Source organism: Pristis pectinata, chromosome 18, assembly GCF_009764475.1.
Source record: "Pristis pectinata isolate sPriPec2 chromosome 18, sPriPec2.1.pri, whole genome shotgun sequence".
NCBI classification, from domain to species: domain Eukaryota; kingdom Metazoa; phylum Chordata; class Chondrichthyes; order Rhinopristiformes; family Pristidae; genus Pristis; species Pristis pectinata.
Window position 1 is genome coordinate 27,425,830 of NC_067422.1, and position 18,253 is coordinate 27,444,082.

General features: G+C 40.7%; 1 protein-coding gene across 2 annotated transcripts in view; it reads right to left on the reverse strand.

The window, feature by feature from the left end:
- Positions 1 to 2,846: 2,846 nt before the first annotated feature.
- LOC127579884 (tripartite motif-containing protein 16-like protein) overlaps positions 2,847 to 18,253 on the reverse strand; it is a 139,731-nt gene continuing 124,324 nt past the window's right edge. For both annotated transcript variants that reach the window (XM_052032918.1, XM_052032919.1), the window contains exons 3-8: positions 14,400 to 14,495; positions 13,064 to 13,297; positions 11,331 to 11,502; positions 9,790 to 9,885; positions 3,087 to 4,523; positions 2,847 to 2,990 (exon numbers count right to left, since the gene is read on the reverse strand). In XM_052032918.1, the coding sequence (XP_051888878.1) occupies positions 3,961 to 4,523; positions 9,790 to 9,885; positions 11,331 to 11,502; positions 13,064 to 13,297; positions 14,400 to 14,495 (1,161 nt within the window). In that variant the 3' untranslated portion in view covers positions 2,847 to 2,990; positions 3,087 to 3,960. The remainder of the gene's footprint in view (positions 2,991 to 3,086; positions 4,524 to 9,789; positions 9,886 to 11,330; positions 11,503 to 13,063; positions 13,298 to 14,399; positions 14,496 to 18,253) is intronic.

Genomic DNA, 18,253 nt, shown 5'->3' on the forward strand with positions numbered 1-18,253 from the left:
ACGTCCCATTTGTATAGATCAAAATGATGCCTCTTTTTCACCATGTGTGCTGCCACATCACTATTAAGGTTTCTGAGTGCAACTTCTATTTGCAACACTCTTCAATTTTGTTCTTGGAGGACATGAAGAGAAACCACCCACTTCCCTCTGTCACAACACAGAGCGTGAGGAGATAGAGAAGCAGAGGGAAGAGTAGAGTGAGAGAAGGATGGTAATGATGATGAATACCATTCAGCCAACAACCCACATCACCACCCCTGGCATCAAGGTTGAGCAGAACAGTTTAGAGGGACATGTGTCATTGGATACATCAGGCACTAGTGGGCTTTAATCTGGCACATAGTGTTGGGATTCTGGTATGGGTGCTCGCCAGAGTGGAGTGTGAGGACAATGGGGCAGTGGGGAAAATTTACTCATCCGTAAAAGCCAGATGAAGACTGCAGTCAGGATGTTTTCATGACAATGCATGATCATACAGAATACCCAGAATATTTACACGATGATGCATTGTCCATTGCGTGCATAAAGTAATTAATCTCCCTGGAAGCCACACCAACACAGCAAGGATTCCCCACACGCTGCTGCTTTAGCACATCTTCTCACACTCAGTTATTTCCGGTCCCTTGCAAACACACTCTTTCAGCAGTCAACTCAGAATATCACACACCTTAAAGACCATGTTCAGCGATTGTACAAACCAGAAGGCTCCAAATTAACCAATCTAAAAAAAATATTAATTGATCTCAGCAACCCGGATTAAGGGAAAGAAATCAGCTGGGATGTCATTGGGATGGAGTTGGGAGAGAGTCAGGCTGTGCTGTGATGACTGACAGAGTAAGATAGACTGCAGGCTCTCACTGTCTAGGGTCTTGTATGAAGAATAGCCACTTGGGAATAGATACTGATGCACTGCTGGAATATATTCAAGCCTCATTCAAAATAGTTAACAACTCAAAGATAAAGGCTGTCAGCGTGAACTAATGAAAGCATGCTGCAGTAGTTTGGATCCTGCTGGTCCAGTCTCACTGCCTAAAGCTGCCACACACCTCCATCTATGGGACCTGGGCTGGATGTAGGTTTTGATCACTGGCCCTCTGCACCCTTGAGTGTGGTCGGAGTGGCAGGTGGACCTGAAAGTGATGGAATGCACATTCCCTCCACCCTCAAACCTGACAGCCTTTCACAGCCAGTAAAACTGGGCCAAGCTGTCATGGATTTTAATGACTGTTAAATGCCTCTGACTTTCATTTAAAAACTATCAACATTGAAATATATAAATCACAAAATTATTAATTGAAAACAAAATAAAGATAATTAAGTATATAAAATAAAAAAGTTAAAAATATTAAATTAAACAAAATTATTAAATTTAAATATTACCTTGCCTCTGAATCTGCAGGTCTAGAAACCCCATTGGAATCTGTGGATCAGGGATTCTAGGGCAGGTCTGAACTGGTGCCATGTCAGAGAGGAGATTCCTCACCAGTAAGACCTGGCTTCACTGCTGGATGGCATGTGGCGTCTGGTGACAGAGTGCAGTACAGATAGGACATCATCTAGCATACGGTGAATCCCAGAATTCCAGTCGGGGAAGCATGTAAGCAAAATACAGGGACTTCTGGATGTTCAAACACCAGCAAAACTCAATGATGTGGCTCCATTTCTTTTCTGAGTTTTTTTTTTACAATTCCAAAATATTCAGTTATCCATTGAAAAGCTTTTTCTTAATGGAAATTCTTCAGTGAATGTAGTTGTTAAATTGATCAGAGATTACCATCAGTTCGGAGCCATTCTTCTGTTCAAACTCAAATTCCATGCTTTAACATTGTACTCTAATTTGAGAAAAAAACTTTTGGTCTGAGGCTATGTGAATATCGAAGTTAAAATGGATATACCCAGGATCTCAGGAGAACAACACCTGGTCTACAGCCCAATGGTATGAACACTGAAATTTCCAATTTTAGGTAACCCACACACCATGTGTTATTTTCCCAATCCTAAAGGTACACATAGGTTCTTGCTCCCTTTCTTCATCTTTCCCATCTCCATCTGCCCATCACCCACACACCTATCCACCTGGGTTTCTTCTCCCCCATCTGGTTCCATCTGCCATCATCCCTTCCTTATCTGGTTCCATTAATCATCATCTTCCAGCTCTGTCTCTATCATTCCCCTCCCACCACATGGCTCTGTCTGCCCACTTTTTTTTCCCTATCTGTTTCCTCTCCTCACTCTTCCCCCCAACCCGGCTCCATCTGCCCATCATCTCCCACCTCACTTGGTTCCACCTTTTACCTACCAACCTCACCTGTCTGACCCCTCCATCTCACCTCTTTATATTGGCTATCTTCCCTCTGCATACTCATTCCAGATGAAGGGTGATGACTTGAAACATTAACCATCCCTCTTCCTCCACAGACGCTGCTTGACACACTGAGTCCTTCCAGCAGTTTAGTTTTTGCATGCAGTGCATGGAGTTAACCTTCAGAAGTTATATCTATTTTAAGTAGGCTAACAGTCTAAAAACTGTCTTAAAGAAGCAAATCTTAAGGTCACATATTTTAATTATGTTGTTACCTTAGCTAAAAGAGAAAGGAATCTGGGGAGAAAAACATTGAAGTTGCACATTGGTATCCCGTGGTTTAATTTCAGTGCTGCCGTGTTTCGATGCTGATAGTACTGTAAAAGCAAAAACTGAAAGACTTTTTATTCAGGGTACAAATCTGGTTCCAAAGCATTCCTTTATGTTCAAATATTTGATTCCGCCACAGTTCATTATTCATTCCCTTTTTCCATCTGCTTGTCAAAAAGGGTAATTTATCAAAAATGTCAGTTTTTTCAGCCTCAGCAAATCCACATGTGGGTCTCAGTTCAGGGTCAATGAGTATATGTCTTCAAGGTCTTGCTCCATGATTTTGAAGTTTGTAAGACTGATAAGAAGTTCACTGAGAGGTTGAGGAAACGAAAGCAGAGCTGACGTATTTCCCACCCTAGAAAATCATGCATCAAATTAGCACAAGTTTGTTAAGACAATGGCGGATTATTTTTTTAACAAAATTATTATAAACTGCTTTTAGTGCAATTACCTGCAGCAGAGTGGTTATAAACTTTCAGCAAGAATTCATTGGCATGTAACAATGTCCCCAAGGAGTCACTGTGCTTATCCAGTGAGTAGTTTGGCCTGGATATTGGGGCTGCTGCAACGGTCCTGATTTCCTTGGGCTGTGGACTGGAAGGTCAACCAAGCTTCAAACACTTCAGTGCTATGTACTGAACCCTGCTGGAAGAGCTGATACATTATGTACCACCAGGGCTAGCGTGGCTTTTGTGCTTCCTACATTTGATAAACAGACCAATGATATGAATAATTATTTCTTGGGCCATAAAATCAAACCCTAACAAGTGAAGAAGGAGAATAAGAGAGTTCTTTTCTATCATTTAGCCACATTCAAAAGAGGAATATTGATGAATAAACAGGGGAAAACAAAATCATTATGCTGATGTTAGACTGTCTAATTGTTTCAAGATTATCATTATACAACAACTGCTGAGACAAAGCAGAATGCATCTCCAAGTAAAATGAACTGAAACACTGATTTGCCGAGAACCAAGTACTGACGGTACCGTAGCTGGAGTAGAATGGGAAGATGACGTGTCAGGTGGAAAAGGCTCGAAGGTCGAGTGGCCTACTCCTGCTTCCAATTTACTTTCTCTTACATTCAAACTTTTATATTCAACAAAAAAAAGGGACAAAACATCATGGGCTTGAATGTCAAGAAATATCACTTAAAAAGTGTGTTTTCACACCTGTCATTTAACTTGAGTTGGTGACCTTTTACACTTCATCATCACTCTTCATACTGATTAGGTGAATGAGAGCTTTCAATATGGACTTGAACACAGCCAGTAGTACCTCAGGCAGACAGTACCACAGTGTTACATACAGTCTCAAAGATGATTTTATTCAGTTTCAATTTTCAATGCATCTCCTTCAAGTACAATCAGAGAAACTGATGCTTCCTTCTTGGGAAGATAAAATGCAGGATATAGTGGTTCTGTAAACGAAGACTCAAACTTATGTATCAAGATCATGGTTTCTGCCACACCATAAAATGACAGAATCCTGTTTTGATAGTCCAGATATACTCCTATCCGGCTAAACCTCTCAACCTTCCCTGGCACTTCCACATCACCATGCCAAACCAAGAATTCCTTGCCCGTCCACTGTATGCACCAGGAAAAATCATTCCCTGTGATACAACCATTGCTTGCAGCCCCTTTTCTGTCAATGCTTTTGTAAGTCATGCCAATGTAAGTCCCTTCTCCGTGGATTTCCACTTCCCAGTAGCATCGAACCATGTAAAAACTTTCTGTGCACAGCACCTGCCGCCAGTGTTCAAACCTCTCAGGGTGATCGGGGTAGGGATGTAGCCATGGGGAAGTGTTAGAGACTTTATGGTTGTTGTCTACCAGGCGAAGATACCTGTGAGCTGTATTTGGATCAAATACCAGCGTTGCAGCATCTGGAAATTAAAAGAGATTCTCACAAGGAGGAAGGAAAATCATTTTTACCTCAGATTATTTCTGTATTGCTACAGTACAAAGTAACATCTTTTCCTCTTCTCACTTTAAGGTAAGGGAAAGAAACACTTCTGTCATCTTCATCATTAAACATTCTCTGATGGGGTAACATTTTGGTTATGTTACTACACTAAGTAATAAATCTGGAGCCTTAAGTTCAAATCCCACCACACCAGATTTTTGTTATTCACTTTGAGGGATGTGGGTGTTGCTGGTAAACCAGCATTTATTGCTCATCCCTAAATAGGAAAGTGGTGTGGAGCCACCTTCATGAATTGCTGCAGTTGTGTTGAGTTAGGAGCTCCAAAATTTCAGAACCACTGATGATGGAGACTGGTGATTTCCAAGTCAGAATGGTATGCAAATCTGTGGCTGGTGGAGTTCCCTTGCACCTGCTTCTTTTGTCCTTCTTAGTGGTAGAGGTTGTAGGTTTGGGAGGTGCTGTCAGAGTAGACTAGGTGAGTCTCCACAGTACATGCTGGAGATGGTACATACTGCCTGTCCATTGTTGGTGGAGAGAATGAATGCCCAGGTTAGTGGATGGGGTACAAATCAAGCAGGCTGTTTGTCCTGAATGGTGTCAACCTTCTTGGCTATTGTTGAAGGCTGCAATCATTCAGCCAAGTGGAGGGTATTTCATCAAGCTCCTGACTTGTGCCTTATAGATGGTGGGAAAACTTTGGAGTGTAAGGATACCCAACATTGATCTGCACTTATAACCATAACATTTATGTGGTCAGTGTGTGCACACCCCTCCCGCTTCCTCCCCCCCCCTCCACCCACCCCAGACTGTTGATGGTGGGGGACTTGGAGATAATAATACCATTTAATGTCAAGGATAGGTGGTTGGAAATGGTCATGGCTGACAGTTTTGTTGGGGATTTTTTTTAAATGCATGGAATAAAAAAACTATTATCAGTAATTGTGATCATGAAACTACCTGAATATTGTTTTTAAAAAGTTAGATCACTACTGTTCTTCAGGGAAATTAATCTGATGTCCACAAATAATATGGCTTCTATGAATTCAGACCCAAAACAATGTGGAGGACTATTAACCAAATAAATGGCAAGGAAAACAGGGATGAGCAACAAGTGCTAACCTGACCCAAGATGTTCACATCTTGTGAATTGAACATAAAGCATGGATTAATTTCAAAGTCAAACTCCTTGCTCTTCATAAATCCTTCACCCTAACTGCAAGGGCCACACTCAGCATCAGTTTATTATGACCATTTCCCATTGTGTCCTTCCCCATGTCTGCCATCCTTATATTCCCTTTAAGACAGCTTTAAGTTCTGGTCACTTTCAGAGAGTCATACAGCACAAAAACAAGCCCTTCAGCCCAACTGGTCCATGTAGACTTTTCTTAACTCAAGGCCATTGGCAACAAGACCGAGAACTCACTGCAAAAGAGGTACCCCCAGAAAGAAAAAAATGAGATGAAGAAATGCCTTTGGCTGCAATACATTTAAACTCAGATCCTAAAATTGTTAAAATATTTAAAATTTAAAATGTTACTCGAATTCGAAAACACTGAACTTATTGCCTGATATTTCTGGTCAACTAATGACCTCACTCACTAAGTATACAAAAGAATTAGTGTCCCAATATCCTGCATCATAAACCAAACTTGTTTGATTCTTCTATTCTTGGCTTACAGTACAAAAGAGAAATATATAAATGATGTGGATGTACACAGCCTGTTTGATTTTTGTCCGAGCACAGAAATATGGCATATGGATTTAAAATAATAAATCTCAGGTGGGATGATAGCTACATTTGCCAATATGAAACAGACTTTGAGGAAAATCAACAGATGGTGTATCAATGCGAAGGAAAGGATAACGGAATAATATCTGACTGGGAATGGTCACTCATTCATTGCTCTCTGCTTTTCTTGGTATATAATACACAAATCCTTCAATCTCCCAATTAGCAGACCACATTTATTTGAGGTTCAAGTTCAGTCACTGTCTATTTTTTCATAATTGCAAAATATTTTTACTCATCAGAATTAATTGGTTTATATTTAGACTGTAGTGAAAAGCATTTCACTTAATGTAGGGATGCAAACTGACTCTCATCCAGAAGAGTAAATGAATATATCTTTGGAATGCTTCAGTGGAAAATAATAATGGATTAAAGAGCTGAACTCTGAACATATTCATATTATTGCAATGTTCATGTGTCCTCAGTAGGCACTATAACCATTTCCAATAAGCAAGTCTGTATATAGGAAGAAGAATTCATCTTGGCTTGCTCGCACCAAACATATGTGAGTCTATTGTATTTGCTTCCTGCTCATTCTCACACCACTGAAGACAATGGGACATGATATCCAGATGAGGTACAACCAGTGGTCAAAATTCTCACAGGCATTTAGCCCTGGTGACCAATCATGAACTTTTACCCTTAACCATTCTCACAGTCCCATTTTCTAAGATTCATTGATCTAACCAACCTAACCACCAAAGTATACAGCAAAGAAAATCTCCTCCTTTTCCTGGCAAATTCATATAACCTGTTTCTTTGATGTCACCTCACCAGTTAACAAGCACTATAAATCATGCTAATATTAGCACACCTTAAAAAGAAAGCACTAATTTAAATGAGCTGCTGCGTTTTGAGGAACTCAATGTGCAACATTGTTAATGTAAATCTAGGCAGTTAAAATGCAATTGAGCCAAACGTATTCTTTACTTAAGTTATGGTTGGAATGAAAAGCACAAAAGATCTAAAATAATGTGAGATTAATGTATTAATGGTAAAGATGACTAATGGACTGATACTTCTGAAGTTTCGCATTCTGGTTCATCCGAAAGACTAAAAAATTGCATCCATTTTTTCTAAAAGAAAGATTCAGTGACAAAAAAACAGAACGTTGGAAAAACTCAGCAGGCCAAACAGCATCTGTGGAGGCAAAAGGAATAAGTCGATGTTTCGAACCCTGCATCAGGAATGGGAGGGAAAAGGAAAGTTAGCCGGTATATATCTGTGTGAGAGGTGGGTGGGATGGATAAAGGTAAGCGATAAGTGGAACCAGATTAGGAGGGTATGATGGACAGATGGAACCAGGTGTGGGGAGGAAGATAGGAGGGGTGGACAAAGGGAGAAGAAAACTATGTGGACAGGTGAGTGGATGTGAGAGGAGAACATAGAGGGCATAGATTACCTGAAATTGGAAAATTCAATGTTAGGACTTTTGCGTTGTAACATGCCCAAGCAGAAATGAGATATTGTTCTCCCAGTTTGCCTTTGGCCTCTCCATGGCAATGGAGAAGGCTGAGTGCAGACAGGTGGGATGGGAGTGTGAAGGAGAGTTAAAATGACAAGCAACTGGAAGCTCAATGCCGACTGAATACAGGTACCCTGCAAAACGTTCAACGGGTCTACGCTTTGTTTCACCAGTGTGGAGGAGGCCATATTGTGAGCACTGAATGCAGTTGGAAGAGGTGCGAGTGAACCTCTGCCTCCCTCAGAAGGGCTGTTTAGGTCTCTAGATGTTAGTGAGGGAGGAAGTGAAGGGACAAGTGTTGCACCTTCTATGGTTGCAGGGGAAAGTGTCAGGGAGAGATGGGTAGGGAGGTATGAGTGGACCAGAGAGTCATGAGGGTGTGGTGCCTGCAAAAGCAGAAATGGGGGGAGAGGGGAAGATGTGACTAGTGTGACGGAGAACAGTTGTGGGATCATGTTGCAGGTGGCAGAAATGGCGAAGGATGTTGGGTGTGAAGGCTGTTCAGGTGAAAGGTGAGGACCAAGGAAATCTAGTGCTGTTGTGCCTGAGGAGAGGAGATGAAAGCAGGCTTGTGGGAATGGGAGGAAATGGGTGTTAAGGATCCATCAACTATGGCACAGGGGAAGCCAGATTTCCACAAGAAGGAGGACATTTCAGGAGCCCTAGCATAGAAGGCCTCACCTTGAGAACAGATGGGCTACAGATGGAGGAAAGGGTATGGCATCCTTACAGGAGGCAGGGTGGGAGGAGATATAGTTGAGGTAGCTGTGGGAATCAGTGTGTTTATCGAAGGTATCAGTGGTAAGTCTATCTCCTGAGATGAAGACAGAGAGATCCAGAAAAAGAAGAGAAGTGTGTCCAGGTGAATTTGTGGGTAGAGTAGAAGTTGGAGGCGAAGGTGTTCAAATTGATGAGTTCCACACGAGTGCAGGAAGCAGCACTGATGCAGTTGTCAGGGCAGCAGAGAAAGAGTTGTTGGGGGGGGGGGAGTGGGGTGCTGGAATAAGCTTGGAACAAGGAATTTTCCACATAGCCAACAAAAATACAGGTGTAGCTAGTGCCTATTGCAAGTGTCGATGGCTAGCCATGTGCATATGGCAGAAAGTGAGAGGAATCAAAAGAGAAGTTGTGGTTAAGGACAGGTTCTGCCAGGTGAATGAGAGTGTCAGTGGAGGGGAACTGGTTGGGTTTATGTTCAGGAAAGAAGCAGAGGGCCCTAAAACCCTCTTGAATGGGAATGGAGGTGCACACAGACTAGACGTCTATGGTAAAAATGAGCCAGTTGGGACCAGGGAATTGCAAGTTAATTGAAATGGTGGAGGGATGAGAGGTGTCCTGGATGTGGGAAGGGACTGGACAAGAGGAGACAGGGTGGAATCCAGGTATGAAGAAATGTTCAGGAGGGCAAGAACGGGGAGACACAATGAGCCTACAAGGGCAATCTTAGGTTGGAGATAGAAGTGGGCAGTGTAGTGTTGGGGCAATAAGAGGTTGGAGGCCATGAAGGGGAGATGTCCTGATTTGATGAGATCTGTAATGGTCCAGGAGATGATGGCCTGGTGTTCATTTGTGGGGTCATGGTCCAGAGGAATCTATGAGTATGTGTCCCACACTTTTCCCCCACCTGGTTCCATTTGTTCATCATCCCCTACCCATCTGGTTCCACCTTTCACAAACCAGCCTCTATCCCATCATCCCCACCCCCACATAATGAAATATACTGACTATTTTTCCTCTTCCCTCCCAGACCTGATGCAGAGGTTTGACGTGAAATGTCGACTTACACTCTTTGCCTCCACAGATGCTGCTTGCTCCACTGTGTTCTTCCAGCATTCTTTTTTTTGTTCCAGATTCCAGCATCTTCGTCTTCAGTGATGTCCTCCACCAATCATCATTGTGTTATAAGTAACTTTTAAAACAAACAGAGCCAACTATTTAGTGCAAAGCCAAAGTCAAGTTTAAGGTTCTTACATGTCAGAAATTCATTTCTTGTCTTTGGTTGTTTTTTTGCAAGGCAGCGTTTGGAACCACGAATCACAGCCACTGTTGTTTTGAATCCCAGTTTATCTAAAAGTACAAAAGATAGTAACAACTACATGGAACTTTCCCAATTATTTAGTATTCACTTCCAGTTACATTAAAGCACCGTTGGTGCCAAAGCACAATCAATGCAGAGATCTATAACCAAAGCATTCAGACCAAAAAACAGGTGGTAAGGGAATGAAAATTGCCCAGCAACTTGATTTGATGTTTCTCATCCCATTATCTGTATGCATGGCCCCAAATGAAACCGAGTGCTTGACGTATATCTGTACCTTCATATTAGATAAATATAGGCTTGGAAATTCATTTTTTCCTCGTGCTATGTGAATGAAAATCGATTTGAAGTAAATGACATACGTGATCACTTTCCAATCTAATCATACCAAATGGGAAATTCAACAAATGTTGGTATCAGACCCCCTTGCTATCCAATGCAATTTCCATGTCAGTTCTGAGATCAACCCCCATGCAATGCTCCAATGTCCATCCCAACCACAGACTAAGTTGGAAGAGTACCAGGTGGGTTATTTTTGATCAATCGCAGCACCCAGTAACTTGCATCCAAGGCCTCAGGCTGTATCACTGCTTTAACATCAATTGACCACACCCTTTGGGTTACACTGGTAATTAAATGTAATGGTCTGTAATGATTCTAGAGAGCAATATTTCACTAAAGAAAGTTTTATTAGCATGAAAATCCTGTATAAACTTACTCAACAAATTGCACAAATAAATTAACATGAAAATTGGGCATACCTTGTGGCAATGTTATTTTTCTACATGTCCCAATGCTTGGCTGAATGGTTTTGATTCCCTGCCTTTGTAAAGGAGGGAGGCCTGCTTGTCATCAACGACTTATGCCCAGGGCATCCCCAGCCTCACCCTATCTGAGAAATTCCCTTTGTTCTATCCATGCCTTCACACCTTGCTCCTCTCTGTAACTTAAAACCAACCTGTTTTCTCTTGTTCCCAGTTCTTATGAAGGGTCTCAGGCCTGAAATGTCAATTCTGTTTCTCTTTCCACAGACGCTGCCTGACCTGCTGAGAGTCTCCAGCAATTTTTGTTTTTATTTGAAGATGAAGAACCAGTTTTTGGATGGGAAAGAGTGAGTGCTTTTATGGTTGACAAGTAATCTCTCACACACGCTAAAGAGACCAGTGGGATGCAGAACTTTGGTAGTGGGATGGACTGCCAATGGTTAGCTGCAGCCATAGCTGTAAGATAAGAAGCCAATGAACCCAGAGACAGGAGCTCCAGCCCAATTATGCAAGATAAAGTCTAAAATTGAGATACCCAGATCCAGCAATTTCTAGCCCATTGACAGTGAAAGTCATTACTTATCAACTTATTACACAAATATCATTTAGCTCTTCTTGGGGGGGGGAAAGGGGGAATAATTAGTACACTGCATTGCACTGAGAAAGCATAATATTAAATGCAGCCAACAGCACATGAAATAATGACTGACCTTCTCTTGCAAATGCCTTTAGTTTCTCTTTGTAGGAGGTCTGTAGCAACTCTAAGATGTTTTCTGTTGATTCTGAAACAGCCGCACTAATTCCAGCAAGTTTATCTATCAGCCCGATGTACACACTGGGCAGTTTATCATCTGGCATGTTTTTCTTCCATTCACAAAATTCCTAAAATGAATTATTTCCACAATACACTGAAATGTCTTAAGTATGCTAAATGCAAGGAATATGCATAGAATCTTGTCATGAAGTTCAGCTGGTTTCTTTAGGGATTTTGATGGACTTGGACTGGAAGAATCCTTGTGTTTTTTTTCTGTATCTCCATGGATTCCATTATTTAGGAAGAGAGGTGCTATATCCCTCTATCTCTGTGTTACAGTAACCTGCATTTTATGTTCAGAAGCAAAGTGACAACACTCCCTGCTGACTTATAAGAAAGCTTCCCACAAAGATTTAGCTATCACTATTGATTCTCCGTTGTCAACGATAATTTCAATCTGGTGTCATCTTAGTAGACATGCAGCATTCGGCAAACGTGATCTCGTCAAGCAGACTGAGCTGCCAATCAAACTTAAGAACTCTCTCTGATAGCAAACTGGGAAATAAAATGCTCTAATTTTTAATTATTTTACTAAAGGTGACATAAAATTTGGGCCAAATGCAAGAAAGTCAGTTACAAGCTGAATCAATCTTACAAAAAAATAAAATTCTCCTCCTAAAGTTTTTTAGAATCATGGGTCTGAAAATTCAATAATGCATTGAAACACATGTTTGGATGATGCTGCACTGGACACAGGCCAGTTTCATATAAGGCATGAGGGAGCTATTTCAACAGGCATGAAGTCTGATGCTTTGTGCACATTCTCCCACCATTGTGGAAGCCAACAGCTGCCAACAGCTGCTTTGGAACAGATTTGGTAGGTGAGTGACAATACTGGGTGCAATGCATCTCCAATGTTTCATTCTCCCAGGTGAGACAGGCACACAGGGTAGGAACCATTGTGGTCAGAGTACCCCACAGAGAGAGTAGGGCTTGTCTTTGAGAAGGAAGACACCAAGACCATCCATAAAGATTCCATGGTGTGTTTCACTCCTTGAGTCCCTGACAGCAATTCTGTTGAGAGAAATTACTCTGCAGCAGGCCTTAGTGTTTTAATTAGAGCCAGCTTCTAAGCCTGAGGCCCATGCCATTCCCTAAGCAATATCTATTCTAGAATAATGCAGCAATAATATCAAGCATGCATTGCTTGCCAAAAAACATCATTTGCAGGCTCCAGAAGTTGCTGTAAGTTTCACTGTGTAATAGCAGCAAATACTGACAGTTCTGGCAACACTACAATTGTGTTGTATTTAATAACAAGTAGCTTTTTGATGTTGTACAATAATTTGAGCTTTTACCTCATGAATGACAAAAAATTTACAGTATAGTAACAAGATTCTTGGTTCAAAATATCATTGGTGGTGTTTAAGATCCACAAATTTATAAGCAAATATACTTTAGTTTTAAGTGAGTTAGAGATACACTAATTAACTTCACAGATCCATTCTGTCTTTATTAATACCTGACTCAACTTTATCCACTGATGATGTAAGTACCATTGACAATCTGCTAAATTTTTGTTGGCGTCTCAAAGCAGGAAGAATTAACTGTAAGTATTATCATGTAATAAATGTTCAGACATGGTTCCCACTGTGAATCCATGCTGACTACTATTCCAGCCGTCCTCACCTGTAAAAACTGCACTGTGTTCCTCTGCTTCACCAATGCTTCCACCTGTTCCTTGGTCTTTTGCAGCTCTGCACACTTCTGTTCCAGGTGAATACGAATCCCATCAGCCTGTTTCAGTGAGGCACACTGTTCGTTCTCCAAAAATTTAAGCACCTCTTTCTGTGCATTTTGAACAGCTTCCATGAGATCACTGAACTGTTTTTCAATGTTGGGTTTCACCTCTGACACTGAATCCTAGAATAGATAATTCACTTAAACAAATAAAAAGATCAAAGCGTTAAAATCAAGTATTGTTAACGTGTCCCATAGAACAAGCCCATTTTGCACCAGAACATGTGATTTGAAACCTGGGTGCGTATTGTGAATAAACAAACAGGTTAAAATAGCCCTTAAAAAGAAGTTCTGCCTGTGACATACTGCCCTACATAATGAGGAAAAATCCCCTGCACACACTATCAATCCAAAATAAAATCTAAAATTGCTAGAAACCCTCAGCAGAGGATCTGAAGCATGGATTTATTTGTCCTCTGCACAGACACTCATGGACTTGTGGTTTTATGTCACAGTTAGCAAGCTCTTGTTCTTATGACATTGATTGCAGTAAATTGCTCACTGTAGCTCAGTGTATAGTGGGAGGTTTTGCATGAGACAGGAATGCAATTGGTTATTATCATAATGTGAAACAGCAGTATCTTCACAGTAATGCCATAAGCAGCATTCACCAGTACATCAGTATAAAGGTTAAGAGAGGACATGGGCTCTTTTCTTTGATAAGATGATAGTGTTATAAGTGGCTGCAATGTTCCTAGATCAGAAAGGATGGTGTGAGATGTTAGGTGATGGAGAAACAAACTGGGTTCGCATTCCTAACTGCTGTTTAAAGTCTTCTGCTGGGAAGTGAAAATGGATGAATGTTGAGCATGGATGGAATCAGGCTTGGTTTCATCACTATCCAGTACTCATTTTCTGAGGTCATACATGGTCTTCATTAAAGAATAGGGGTCAACTTGCATAAGTGTCACTGTACTCCAGCATACAACTGCACCTTCAGGAAAGGACTTCAGGAAAAGCCCAGAAGGAAAGATATGGAATAATAATTCCAATATTTTGTAATATGTTTAAATCATTCTCAATATTTAATGTTGGGACTGTTCTCTCTCCCAGTATGCATTTTTGATCATTATGACATAGAACTAAACAAAGAAAATGAACATTTCACTACAAATGTAAGTGTCCCATTAGGTGCACATGGCTCGATATAAGACTGGGTTGTTGATAGATAATGTCAAATGCAGATGGTGTGAGCTGTGTGATAGAACAATGATTTTTGACTTACTAGGATGGAGGAAGAGTTACTCTGGAGTTTCTCGATAGCATTCTTCGCAACATTAATTTTCTTGTCAATTTTAAGTTTTGTTTCCTGGAGTTCATTCTGGAATAACAATATGAGAAATGAGAAGGAACTGGAAACATGAGGCAAAGAACACAGAAGACAAAGGACATCTTAATGGGAACTTAAAACACCTAATCATATCAAATTTTTGACCAATCTGTGATTGAATTGTCATATTCTATAGGTTGCCCTACTCTGCTCTTTAGACATGGCCTGCATATCTGGGGAATATCAAATGTAATGTTCTCAAAACATAAAGCTCTCAGAACATTTGGCTCCAAAGAGTAGATTTTGTCTAAGTACAATACTTCATGAAGTATCATGAAATCATGTGGTTAGTAATACAAGGAAATCAATGCTTCAGCTGTGTGTCGATAGTTAAAGCTGTCTTGTTTTACACAGCAGCAAGCCAACAAATCCCAGTCTAATTGTATGTTGTTATGGCAAAGATTTTAGAACTATTTTGGCTGACTTCAAAAACATTTTTTCTTAAGCTTCATCAAACAGATTAACAATTATAGACACCTCATCTACATTGCAGGGCATGTAGGTTTAGGTATCTATATCCTGCCTGCGATTTAGGAGGAGTGAGTTTTGAATCCAAATCAGTGCAAGCAAGTGAGATCCAGCTAAGGTCACAGAGGGTGGGAGAGAATAAGCAGGAAATAATAATCTTTGAAGAGTCTGAGCATCAAATGGAGGAGACAGACAGATGAAGCATACTGTTATAGTTTGGAACAGATCATTTGCATCACTGGGGAATGATATAAGCTCTAGACCAATGGAGAGAGTGGAGTGTGACTGAAATGTGAATATTCAGACCAACAGGTTGAGAGAAGGCCTGGAGTTCTGGACCAATAGAAAAAGGAAGAGTCAAAGGGAAAGAGGTAGGGCCATTGGGTGGACATCTGAACCCATTGAAAAGAGGTGAGGTGGGCAGGTGGGGAGGGGCATCGTTGTAAAGACACAGTCACATGGCCAAACCACAACATAGGCACATTGAGACTAACCAATGCGTTTTTGGCACTTTCAAAACCTTCTCAGGGAGATCTGCAGACCTGGTTTGAGAAGCATTATATGAATGAAAACCCAGTTAAATTGCATCATCTAAACAGGCTCACTCCAATACTGTAATATTCCAAGGGAATTATTTGATTTCTACTGGAATGGGGATTGTGAATAAGCATAGCTGCCTATTATGAAGATTTTTCATAGAAAACTAAGATTTAATTTGTTTGTTGAAAATGGACTTAAATTTCATCACTAGCCCATACAGTTTATGTGAGTTTACATAAAGATGCTTCTGCCCTTGCTACCAGACATCTGGATAAGCTACTGGATAAACCCAAGAACTTTATATTTCCTTTTCTGCCTACTATAACTAAATGCAAAATAAATACAGAAAATGCTGTAAACACTTAGTATATTTCCTTTGTTTCCATTTCCACAGATGCTGCCTGGCCTGCAATGTCTGTTTTAATTTCAGATTTCCAGCACCTACGGCTTTTTTTTCCATCTTCTAACTTATTGCAGTTGAATACCAAACTCCTCAGTTCACAGAGATTCCCATCATCAGTTGAAGCTGTTCCCTGTCCCAGTAGGACTCGCAGTATGTTTGAAATCTCCCTATGATTTATCTTTGCTCTTTGTCAATACCAACATCTGCTTTTGGTGGTTTAAGACTTTGAAGATTTAGCCCAAATTCCCTCAGTGTTTTCTGAAGACCATTCGTTTCTCAAAGTGTCAAGAAGAATTCCAGTGCAGGTGATCTTTCTTAAGCATTTTTTAATTCTGTCAGCAAAATGTGGGACTTCATGAAATAGCAGTTCAGAAGGTTAAACCTATTTAGATTTCAAACTCATTGCTTCTAAGGCAGAAGAAGAGTAGAACGATCTTTTCTTCTGTGAAAAAGATGTGGAGCAAAGTATTGAATTGCCTTCCTGAAAATCATCCAACATTAGGGAAATGTTGTCTTCTCCTCAGGCAATCTCTCAGGATTGAGATGACCTGCTTCCACTCTGATTTTGTGGGTTCTGGGGCAACTGATGAGGATAATGTGGAAACTGTACATCATTCCACAGATGGGGTAGGAGGCGCCTGATGGGGCAACACGTGGGTGAGCAGTTTGTCAAGTTGAGCGCTCCTTCCACAGTCTGCACAGGCATCCCACTGCATGGATTTGAGGTTCTGAATGGTATCCCAAATGCTCCATCTCCACTTGGGCCAGAGATTTCCAGGTGTCAATGGGGATATTGCATTTTTTCAAGAAGGCTTTGAGCTCATCCTTTAATCTGCTCCACAGCCTGCATGGAAATCTCTTCCCATGACAGAGCCAGAATAAATTGTCTGTTTCCGGACTCTGCAGTCAGGCACGTGAACGATACAGTCTGTCCAACAGAGCCAACTGAGTATGACCAGGGCCTCAATACTGGGTATGTGGGCCTGGGAAAGGACACTGATGTTGGTTACTTATCCTGCGAGTAAATTTGGAGGATTTAGTGGATGCATTGTTGGTGGTATCTTTGAGCTGCCTACTGTAGGTGGTCCAGGTCTGAGAAGCACATTGGAATGTAGTCAAACTGCTGCCTGGTAGACCATGAAATTTGTGCCAAGTGGGAAAAGACACTACCTAATCACTATCAATTGATCCTGCTGAAAGACCAGTGTCTCTGTGGATGGTAATCGAGGTTGGGATCAAGAATCCACCAAGTTCAAATACTGATCTTTTACTTCACCCAGCCTTCAAAACAGCCAAGTTTGATCCTCATTAGCACAGCATCTACCCCTACTCAAACTCAACAGGATGCTCAAATCAGGAACTCTAGTACAGGAATGAGTGAGGTATTAGAAGAAACAATAAAAAAGATCCCAAAAAACTGCAAATGCTGAAGGTCTGAAATAAAAACAAAAAATGTTGGAAACACTCAGCAGGTCAGGCAGCATTTGTGGAAACGGAAACAGTTAATATTTCAAGTCCAGAGGCATTCATCAAAACAAGACGAAACAAGCCTTCCCACTGCATCAGGTCAGATATCTCTGAGCCTCCAGAAAAGGAAGTAATAACTTGCTTTAATGAGCCCTCTTTCATTTCTGCAGGATATCCCAAAGTGTTTTATGACTGAGAAGGAGTGGTCACTTTTGCAATGTTGGAGTCATAATCATTATTTGCACAAAACAAAGTCCCCATAAAGAGCAGTAAGAAAATTATGAACTATGTTAAGGGAATTTGTAATAAATATTGGCCAGGATACCAGAGGAATTGTCTCTGCACTGCTTCAAAGTAGTGCCTTGGGATCCTTTACCTCTACTTAGTTTAGCATCCCAACTGAAAATATGGAGAAGTGAATATTTTGGACATAAACCTCCTCATGAAATTGACTGATTCATATCTCCTCACTAAAATGAAAAGTATTCAGCACAAACCTGTCAGATGTACATTCCTTCTGTTCCAAGTCATGCCCAAACAAATACCATTAAGAAGGAAATATTAACAAAGAATAAGAAATGAAACCCTGCTGGAGTCACTCCCAAGTTCTGTATTACCATCCGAGAAATCATTTGTAAAGGGAACAGCACATTTCACTGCAACCGTATAAATATTTTAAATTATTATTTAATTTTGATTCAACTTAGATCCAGATTTCAAGTTAAGCATTGAATTGAAATTCATTACTTTTTTATCCAAAACAACAACAGGAACCTTTAGTTGAGTTTATAATAAAGTTTATATTAAATTGCACATAGAGTGTGTGTAAAGGGGATTCCTGATAATTGATTAGATTTTTGGGGAGGAGCTT